This window comes from Chaetura pelagica, unplaced genomic scaffold (genome assembly GCF_000747805.2).
Source record: "Chaetura pelagica isolate M959 unplaced genomic scaffold, ChaPel_1.0 scaffold638, whole genome shotgun sequence".
NCBI lineage: Eukaryota > Metazoa > Chordata > Aves > Apodiformes > Apodidae > Chaetura > Chaetura pelagica.
The window spans coordinates 1,271,710-1,281,871 of NW_009954298.1; the positions used below are offsets into that span (position 1 = coordinate 1,271,710).

Below are 10,162 nucleotides of genomic sequence, written 5' to 3' on the forward strand. Positions count from 1 at the left end.
CAGCCTGTCCAGGGGCTGTGCCTGGCAGTGCCCCCCCTGCCCCAGCAGCTCTTTGGCAGCCCCAGCAATGCAGAGCTCTGCAAGATGAGCTGGGGGGTGGTTCTGAGCACGGAGGGTGATCAAGCACAGAGACATTCCCAGTGGAAGCAGCAGTTTCCCCAGGAGCTGCCCGGGGTTTATGTCCAGAGATGTGGAGAAGCCACGAGGAGCAAGGCCTGTGTGGGGCACCCAGCACTGCCCCCAGGGCCACTGGGATGGGGACATGTCCCTGTGCCCTTCTGCAGGTGTCAGGAGCATCATCCCTGGAATTCTCTGGCATCATGTATCCCAGCGTTTGGCATGGCAGTCTTTCAAAAGGCCCTTTCTCAGTCCAATAAACCCTTTTTTGTTTTCCTTGTGCTTCTGTCTCATTTTCTTATTGCAGGGAATGTTATTTTTATAGGCAGCCACATTTATCCCAGCTGGGCCAGCAGCTCCTTGGTGCTGGATGGATCCAGGAAGGGAAAGGGAGCCAGGCAGCTGCTCCAGACCAGGAGCAGAGTCGTTTGCTCTCCCCAGGGTCTCCTGGAGGAGAGATTAAATGGGAGTGGGGGGGAGGATGGGAAGGTGCTCTGCTCCACCAGCCAGGCACAGGAACATGAACCCCACCACATCCACACCCCCCAGCACCAGAGCAGCCCCAGCCCCACCTGCTGCACCCCACTGCTACCAGCACCTGCACCCCAAAACCTGAGGCTGATTTCTAGGAATGGCTTTGGAGAAGAGCAAATGGAGGGACATTTGTGGCCTCAACATGGAGGTGGCCCCTGATCCCATCGGGGCAGGCCCCTGCCTGGACCAGCACCCCATGTCCTCCCCAGCCCAGGGTGCCACCAGTGTCCCGTGCCTTGCAGGGTGGGACATGGTTCCCACGCTGGCAGGGACACGTCTGCATCTCCCTGCTGCTTCCCACCACCCAGCAGCTGCTGGCAGCTGGAATGTGCCCCAGGATTTGCTGAGGCTGGGGTGAGAAGTGCTCTTTTGGACAGCTGCAGCCAGGCAAAACCCACTGGGAAAGCCCAGATTGGCTTTGGCCTTTCCCAGCTCAGCATGGCCAAGAACATGAGCTGCAGCTTTGGGACTGGGGGGAGGGAAGAGGAACCACCTGCCTGGCCTCTCCTGCCCCACACACCCCCAGCCCCAGCACAGAGCTGTGTACGTGCCTCGTGCACCCAAACAGAGGCTGCTTCTCTGGGTTTCTTCAGGAGGAGGGGGTGGTCTTTGGCCCTTTGTCTGCTGGGCTGGGATGCAAAGCAATGGGATGCAAAACTGCAGTGCAGGGGGAGGACGTGTGGCTGCTGGGGTGCTGAGCCTGGCCCTGGGCCCACCTGAGGAAGATCCCCAAACTCCCTGCCCCCCTTCCTGGGCCTTCTGCCATGGGGCACAGAGCTGCCCAGGGGACAGGGGTGAGGAGCCAAGCTATGGGATCAACCCCCCCACCAGCCCTATCGCTGGAAGCAGGAGCTCAGGAAAAATCCCAAGCCCAGCACAGCCAAAAGCAGGGCCTGGGAACAGGTTTTTCCTTCCCAGGGCTGTGCTGGGAGGGGATGAGTATTGCTCAGCCTCTGTGCTTTGGGACATGGCAGGGGACCAGGACCTCCCCCTGGCCACGCACCCGCTGGCCTGGGCTGGGGACCCAGCCCCTCTGCTCCCCCATAAAAGCAGCTGGGCTGCCCTGACCCCACAGCTCTGTGCTGAGCAGCCCTCCTGGCCAAGCATGGCCAAGGTGGCCAGTGCCTTCATCCTCCTCCTCCTCACCACGCTGTGCTGCTGGAGCTGGGCTCAGAGTGAGCACTGCCACCTGCTCTGTCCCTGTGGGGCAGGGGACACTGGGGACAGCGCCCAGGGCTCTGGGGATGGGTTTGCTTTGTGCATGGGTGGGCAGGGGTCTCCTCCACAAGAGGGAGAGCTGAGGTGGGAGGTGGGGGTCTCCAGGTGAAGCCAAACTTGCGCTGTCCCCCCAGGAGCTCCAGCTGTGCCAGACAAGTGTTGCTTCAACTTCCAGACAAGAAGGATCAAGAGGGACAACGTGGTTGCCTGCTACCCCACCAGCCCCGAGTGCCCCCACCGGGCTGTCATGTGAGTACCTTAGACCCAGCCCTGGGGATGAAGCCCCTCTAGACCCTGCCAGACCCCAAGCCTTGCTTTGGTGGGTCCAATCTTGATCCTCTATGCCCCTGAGCCCCTCAGAAAATCAGCCCCGGGATCCCTCTCCCACCACCCCACTAACCCCATCTCCTCTCTGCCCCAGCTTTAAGGTGAAGAGCGGGAGAGAGATCTGTGCCCAGGCGAGCAGAGCCTGGGTGAAGAGATACCAGCAGAGCTTCCAAGTCAGCTCCTTCTCCATTCCCAGCTAGCAGGGTGGCCAGAGGCAGCACGGGGAGTCCTCTCCAGTGCAGGACAAGATGCTGCAAAGGTGACCCCTTTGCAGAGCTGGCTCTGGGGACACCACATCGGGGTGCAGCAGCTCCCTGGGGACTTCTTCGCATCACGCTGTGATCACCCTCAGCACCACCCTGAGGGCAAAGGGCTTTTGCCATCCCTGGCATCCCACCAGGATGAGGAGTGCCAGCTCCACGGGGTGCCCAGGTCCAGACCTCCAGGCTGCCAGCCCTGCCTGGCACACAGGCCTGTTCCCCTCCATGGGGCTGTGTTTGCTGGCTGGGCAGCAGCAGAGGGGTTAAGGGGCAGGAGCTCCACGGTGATTTTTTGTACAACACCTATAACTGAATTAAACCTGATATTATGCATGCAAACATCTGACTGTGCAAGTGTCCAGGGTGGGGGCAGATCCTGCTGGCAGCTTTCCCACCCCATGTTAAACCACAGCTGTAACTGCTGGAGACAGTGAGGAGTCAGGAAGAGCCCAAGTCCCCACCATGTCCCTGCGAGGGAGTCCTGGGGGTGCCTGGGGCCAAACCATGTCTGTGTGGGCTTTGGGGAAACCTCAAGTGAGAGGGACAAGAGCCAGGGAGGAGGGGGCTTCCTTTTCAGCCACCCTAAGGAGTGGAGAGCCCTGGCCCACCTCCCACCAGAGCTGCTCCTCAAGGGTTGCCCAGATGGACCCCACGAACAGCCCTGCTCCTGGGATGCCACAGGGAGATGTGACAGGCAGGGGTGGGCACAGCCACCACCACGGGGCACTAGGGTGGGCTGGGGAAGCCCGGCCACCCCCGAGCCACTCACCCCAGAGCAAAATTGCAAGAGAGGCCCTGCAGGAGAGCTGAGAAAGGGGGGGGGTTTGTAAATAAACTCAGCCGGGGCTTTGGCAGGCGCCAGCACCATCCTGTGTGGTTTGCCAGCAGCAGCAGCAGCCCAGCCCGGGCCGGGGGCCGGGAGCAGCAGCAGCAGCACGGGGCTGCCAGGTGCTCACCACATTTCCAGCAGCCCTCAGGTACCACAGGGGCCAGAGGGGCCAGGAGAAGGAATTTCCACTTGCCACTTTCCCTTGATTAATATCTGTGGGTGGGTCTTTCCCCGGGGAGAGTCCAGAGGTGTCATGGAAAGCCTGGCTGGGGGTATATCATGCTGAGGTGCAGGCAGGAGAGGCAAGGAGCTCTCAGTGGCCCCAAGTCAGCAAGAGCTGCTGGTGCTGGTCCAGCCCTGAGTTGACCATGAAGATCTTCTCCTTGGCCCTGCTCACCCTGCTGCTGGGGGCTCTCTGGACTGGAAGCCAGGGCATCTCCTGTAGGTACCAGGGAAGCTTTCCCCACGGCTCTCCCAGTGCCATCCCCAGCTCCTCCTGCTGCCTTGGCTTGGGGGCTTGAGGGAGGGGGATGAGAGCTTCAACTCCTGCTTCTGCTATGGGTGTGGGATGCTGAGGGGCAACACCAGCTGCCTGAGCAGGGGTCTGTCTCAGTCCTGCTCAAAAGGAGCAGAACCAGGCTTGGGGATGGCTTCAGCCCTGGCTGTGCAGCTGGGAGCTCAGCAGTAGCCCCTGTGGGGAGGGAAACGGGGCGAGGGTCCTACCCTGGGGCACAGCAGCACAGCTGGGGGTGCCATAGGGGACCCCCCATGATGGGAGGAGAGCCCCTGGGGCAGCCCCCACACCCCTCATGCCCAGCAGGGCAGACCCCCAACCCCTCTGGCCTGCCTTCAGTCCGCAGCTCCCACAGCACCTGCTGCTACAAGGACACGTTCTTCTGGCAGACAATCCCGGCCCGGTTCATCAAGAGCTACCAGGAGACCCCTTCCCACTGCTCCCACAGGGCTGTGAGGTGAGTACCCCCAGCCTTCCTCCTCCAGCACCCCACTCCTCACCCTCACCTGCCTACCCACCTTCCCTGCCCGTCGCTGAGCCTTTCAGGGTCACCCAGCACAAACCACCCACAAAGGGTGCCTGGGGTGTGTGGGGTGCCCTGCCTCTCACATATGCATCTCCCTCCTCAGGGTGTTATCCCAAACAGCCCCAACATGCTGCCAGGCAGCACAATGGGGAGGAAGGCAAGGTTTTAGAGATGGGTAAAAATCAGCTGCTGTGGGGGCTGTGGGGGGCAGGATGCTGCAGGCAGCCCCAGGCTGGCAGGGCAACCCCAGGGCATGGCTGGATCCCACTGCCCCCAGCTCACACAGCCCCTCTCTGTCCCAGGGTGGAGCTGTCGGGGGGGAAGAAGGTCTGTGTGGACCCAAAGCTGAGCTGGTTCCAGCAGTACCGGCAGCAGAAGGACTCAGCTCCCACCTCCACGTGAACCTGCCTTCCACACGAGCTCTATTTATTTGCACCTCTCCCTTATCTGTATGTCCTTGTCTCAATAAGTTATGGAGCCAGACCCTGTCCAAAGAAACTCCCAAATAAATGTTTATTTTTGTATTTTTCCTTTTATTAGCAAAAAAAATATAATATATTTAGCTTAACTTAAATAAGTTAAATAGAATACATTTCCTTGCTGAGGACACTTGGAGTCCAAGTCCTTTTAGCCCCAGGCTGGCGGGGCAACCCCAGGGCATGGCTGGATCCCACTGCCCCCAGCTCACACAGCCCCTCTCTGTCCCAGGGTGGAGCTGTCGGGGGGGAAGAAGGTCTGTGTGGACCCAAAGCTGAGCTGGTTCCAGCAGTACCGGCAGCAGAAGGACTCAGCTCCCACCTCCACGTGAACCTGCCTTCCACACGAGCTCTATTTATTTGCACCTCTCCCTTATCTGTATGTCCTTGTCTCAATAAGTTATGGAGCCAGACCCTGTCCAAAGAAACTCCCAAATAAATGTTTATTTTTGTATTTTTCCTTTTATTAGCAAAAAAAATATAATATATTTAGCTTAACTTAAATAAGTTAAATAGAATACATTTCCTTGCTGAGGACACTTGGAGTCCAAGTCCTTTTGTGCGTCTGGGGCTGGAAGCCAAGTCCTTGAGGGGCTGGCACCAAGGACTGGGCAGGTGGCACCAGAGATGGGTCAGTTCTTAAGGGCCTGGAAGTGCTTCAGAAGGGCCTGTACCCACGGTGCCTGAGGATCTGCACACAGCTCCTTCTTCTTCTTGGTGACCAAGCTGCCAGGAGAAACCCCACGTTGGAGCACCTGGCCAGGGCCACGGGCTGCTGCCTGCCCTGGGTCTTCCTGACACCACCTGGGGGTCCCTGGCCACGTCCTCATCCCCCTCCAGCCACCCTGGTAGCACTACCCTGCCCGTCCCATCCCAAGCCCCCAGCAGTGGTGGGTACTCACATCACTCCTGGCTGGCTGCAGCTGCTGCTGGTGATGTAGACAGAGGCAACGAGGCCCCGTGGGACCGGGCGTTGCTGGTAGCTGAAGCAGCAGGTGGTGGGGACACCATCTGTGAGCCACGTCCTCATCCCCCTCCAGCCACCCTGGTAGCACTACCCTGCCCGTCCCATCCCAAGCCCCCAGCAGTGGTGGGTACTCACATCACTCCTGGCTGGCTGCAGCTCCTGCTGGTGATGTAGACAGAGGCAACGAGGCCCCGTGGGACCGGGCGTTGCTGGTAGCTGAAGCAGCAGGTGGTGGGGACACCATCTGTGAGGGCAGAGAGAGACAACCCTGGTAAGACCCCAGGCTACAGCACAGACTCTGCCCCACTGGCACTTGGGGTCCCCCAGGGATTTGCTGTCTGCCATTCTCCATCTTGTGTCCTACTCCCTGGCAGTGGCTCCCCAGGAGATCCTTGTCCCAGGTGAGTGCCAGCACTGGAAGTGATGTCCTGCTCCCAGCCCTCCCCACAGCCACCAGGGTCCCTGCTGGCAGGGATGGGGCTCTCCAGCTGCCCTGGCTGCCCCTCGGAGTGATGGCACAGCCAGCCCTGGGGAGGATGCAGCTGTGCTGGACTCACCAAGGTGGGCTTCAGACGTGGAGCAGGTGGCCATGAGGAGGAGAGCGACCAGGGCGGCTGCCAGGACCTTCATGGTGCTGCAGGGATGGGATGGGCTTGGGCTGGAGCTGGGTGGCTGCAGGGCTCTGTCCTTCAGGGCTCTCCTCTGCTCGATGCTGGGCCCCTGTGGCCATGCCCCCCTTTTATCCCTGGCTGCTGGGCGGGCAGGGGGTTTCAAGGAAAGAAAATGAGCGCATCATACCAGGGAAATTGTGTCAGGATTGCCCAGTTTTGCTGAGCTGGAGAAAGGAAGGAAACCGCAGAAGGGGAAGCATTGGCCACAGGGCTGAGACTTTCAGATTCCATTTAGGTGTCCAGCAGGGACCAGCAGGAGCCCAGACCCCCGTGACACCAACCCTGCCACTGCCACCACCCCACAGGCCATGGGCCAGCCTGGGGCACCAAGCTCCATGGCCAGAGCCCTGCTGGCAATCCCAGGCAGGCAGCCATGCAGCAGGAAGCTCCAGGCAGGGGTTTCATAGCACTGATTTCTTGGTTGGACATGGAGGAGAGGAAATAATCATGTAGGAACCAGGTTGTGTTGAGCTGGAAGTCACTGAGGGTCTCAACATTTGTCCCTTTTTGGCTGGTAATGCAGTGATAAGGCCTACTGTTATGCTGGAAAGGTTGCAGAGACATGGAGGACTGGGTGGCCACTAGGGACTGGACTCTGTAGCCCTGGAGCAGTGGGTTCAGGCTGTAGCCCAGCCTGCCACCCTCCTTGTCCCCACAAGGAACAGAGTAATTACACCTCTTTAAGGACTTTAATTTTGGCTGTGGTCTGCAGCCTCCTGAAAGTCAAGTTGTTGGCATTGCTGCTTGCCCACTTCTTCCCAAGCAGGGTAATTTCATCCACTTCAAGCACTTTCCATTGGTTTAGCCCCCAAAAAGCAAGTACACCCATGTCAGGAGATAGGGCATTAAGAGAAGGAGCTGGAGGGAGGAGAGCAGACTGCTGGGGAGAGCAGCCCTGAGCCAAGGCTGAGCTCAGCTTGAGCAGAACCGTGTGATGGGAATGAACAATGGTCATGGGCAACACTGGCTTGGTGGGAACCCCTTTGCCTGCCCAAGGAGAGAGAAAAGGAGCAGATAGGATAGGGGGGATAGGTAAGAGAGAAAGGGGATAGGTAAGAGAGGAGCAATGGAAAACAAGTGCAGGATGGTGGTGAGAAAACCCCAAACCCAGCAGATACTAGAAACTGAGCTCACCACAATGACAAATGGAAGCGTGACGAGCTGTGGGCAGTGGCTTCAGCAGCACCCTGAGGAGAGCTGCTCATCCGGTAGGAACCACAGAAAGTCTCACCATTGCAAAGATTATTTCTGCTGGAAATGGTGAAAATATTTCCTCTTTGCCATAGAAGTAGTTGGCCAAGCTTTCAGTTCTCCATTTAGATGAGCACCGGATGGGACTTCTTACTGGACGCTGATGAAACACTTTCCATTCTAACTGGAATCGAGAATATTTCAATGAGTTGCACAAAACTGCAGCTCAGCAGAAGCAGAAAGTTTGTGTTCAAGTACTAAAATATACAGAACTGATATAAAGGGAGAGTGAGGAAACAACTCCTGGTTTTATTTCTCCCGTGATGGCAGACCTCTGTAACCAGATGACCTTCTAATGTAGCAGAGAAACACAAGAGAAATTCAAGGCATAGACCAGAAGACCCAGCTTTACAAATACCAAGTTGAAAAACAAAAGAAAAGCCCTTAGTTAGGAAGGGGAGCAAGCAGCCCAAGATGTCACCTCTTTAGTATGTCTTTGCATACAAAAAACCACAAACCAAGAGGTTATGGTCAAGTAATCAAGACAATCAAAATTTAGCACAGGTAAGAAAGGGGAAAGAGAATAAATAAGGAAGAGGCAGAAAAGGCAAGTATGATCAAGCAAAAAGGCCCTAAAAATTCCCCTAATATCCTCTCCAGGCAGGCTGGGGCCATCTCTGAATCACTGGTGATTAGCAGGGCAAACGTCCATGGAGTGGGAGAGGTACTGGAAAGTCAGTGGTGAGCAAACATGACATCTTCCTGAGGGACCATCACCTTCCCCCTGACAGCAGGCAGCTGGCAAGGCAGGGGTGACAAGCTGACATGTGAAGAGCTGCACTGAGAGAGCAGCCAGGAGCAGCAGGGACAGCGTGGGGGCAGAGCAGATCTCCACATCTGTCCAGGGCTGGGGTGGCTGCTTCTGGGGAGGAACTTGCCCCATAGGACCTCACACTTCAATGAATAAGTACTAGGGGAAGAGTGAGAAAAGAGCAGCAAGAAAGTGCTGTGTCCAGACAGGGCAGGTGGACAATGCTATGGGATTCCTTCACACTGGAAGAGAAGACAAGGAATGGTCTCAGTCTCTGTAGGAGGACAGCACCACTTCTGGTCCCTAAGCTTGCAAAGGGGAGCTGAGACAACTGCCTCAGTCTGCAGCCAGCTTCAGGAAAGCCTCCCCAACCCTGTGGAGAGTTTCCCCTGAGGACAAATCCCTGCTGGCTGGCAGAAGCAGGCTGCAGTTCTGAGCTGAGCCAGGGCAGAGGGATGCTCTGCAGCCCTCTCAGCAGAGGCTGCCAGACATGAGGGGCTGGTCTGCAGACCATGGGGATCTCAGCAGGGATCCTCTGCCTTCCCCGAGCTCCAGCACAAGGCAGGAGGAAGCCACAGGCAGAAATTAAAGAAACTGCCAACACCAGGATCCCTTGCAAGTTCAGAGGAAACCACACGGCAGTGTGCAATGCCTGTCTGGGAAGGACACTCATCATTGATTCAAATTATGCAAAGGGTCCTGTGGCCAGAGGTCACAGGCATCAGCCTCACCCTCAGGGAGCTGCCACTGACCCTTGCATTTATTGTTCTGTGACAGTAACTCAGCACTCAATGTGGAATTCCTAAAGCAGCCTCCACTGAAATATTATTAACTACAATTCCTGAATGTCCCTTCTCCCCATGAGGATCCTGGGCTATGTCCTGCACAACAACCCCCAACCCAGGACAGGAGCTTTTCTATGGCTCTGGAGCAAAGACCTCTTCTCCCCTCAGCTCGAGTGTTTTCTACACCCAACTGAAAGGAGTGATCTTTCACTCTGAAGAAAAACAGGAGCCACATCTCCCTGGCTGGGGCTTTGCAGGAGCCACCAGGCTCTGCTGCCCCGTGGCCTGACCCTGCAGCACTTGCCCCAGCCTGGCAGAGCCTCTGCAGGGACCCCAGCCCACATGGACACAGCTGGGACTGGACAAAGAAGACATCTGAGTGCAAGAAGTGATTTCAGTGTTGAGCTTGCAGACACTAACTACCCTTACCTCCTGCACCCAGACAGCAGATTGTGTAAGACCTATTGCCATGAAAACACACTAAAAATAACATTTAAAAAAATCTAAACTTACATAGCAGGGTTATCTCATAGCAATTGCTTCTGTCTTTCTTCTCCACTTTTTGCCCTCGATGAGACCTTCTGGCAGAGAGTTTCACATGTTAATTCTGCCTTGTGTCAGAACGTTTTTCCCTAGCAGGCAGCTTCTCTCTTCCATTAGCTTTAACCAGGTAGATGTTCCTTTCTTCTGCATGAAAGGGTGGAATGCTTATTTTTAAGCTCCCCTCATCTATTTGCCCCACTCTTTTCAATCTTCCATCTCCAAGTCACTAGATGCTTTCATCACCTGGCTCAAACTCTCCTGTGTTGGCTCTATCCAAAATGACGAGAGCTGACAGTGGCATTTGGGGACCATCCTGCTGCTTTCCACAACAGGATGGCACATGGAGAATCAGTTTCTGTCCCATTCTTCACACGCCCCAATATTCTGCTGAAC

General features: G+C 56.7%; 3 protein-coding genes across 3 annotated transcripts; 2 read left to right on the forward strand and 1 right to left on the reverse strand.

Moving 5' to 3' along the window:
- The first annotated feature begins 1,756 nt into the window (after positions 1-1,756).
- Positions 1,757-2,396, forward strand: LOC104394244 (C-C motif chemokine 4-like). The gene is made up of 3 exons (XM_010003810.1): positions 1,757-1,826; positions 2,004-2,118; positions 2,291-2,396. The coding sequence occupies exons 1-3, from the start codon at positions 1,757-1,759 to the stop codon at positions 2,394-2,396; spliced, it is 291 nt and encodes a 96-aa protein (XP_010002112.1).
- A 1,257-nt stretch (positions 2,397-3,653) lies between these two features.
- LOC104394266 (C-C motif chemokine 26-like) lies at positions 3,654-5,133 on the forward strand. Its single transcript, XM_010003833.1, has 4 exons — positions 3,654-3,726; positions 4,139-4,256; positions 4,628-4,723; positions 5,034-5,133. Exons 1-4 carry the CDS (start codon positions 3,654-3,656, stop codon positions 5,131-5,133), a joined length of 387 nt encoding a protein of 128 aa, XP_010002135.1.
- Positions 5,134-5,433: 300 nt separating this feature from the next.
- CCL8 (chemokine (C-C motif) ligand 8) lies at positions 5,434-6,398 on the reverse strand. The gene is made up of 3 exons (XM_010003834.1): positions 6,326-6,398; positions 5,704-5,812; positions 5,434-5,527 (listed from the first exon to the last, which is right to left on the reverse strand). The coding sequence occupies exons 1-3, from the start codon at positions 6,396-6,398 to the stop codon at positions 5,434-5,436; spliced, it is 276 nt and encodes a 91-aa protein (XP_010002136.1).
- Positions 6,399-10,162: the final 3,764 nt, after the last annotated feature.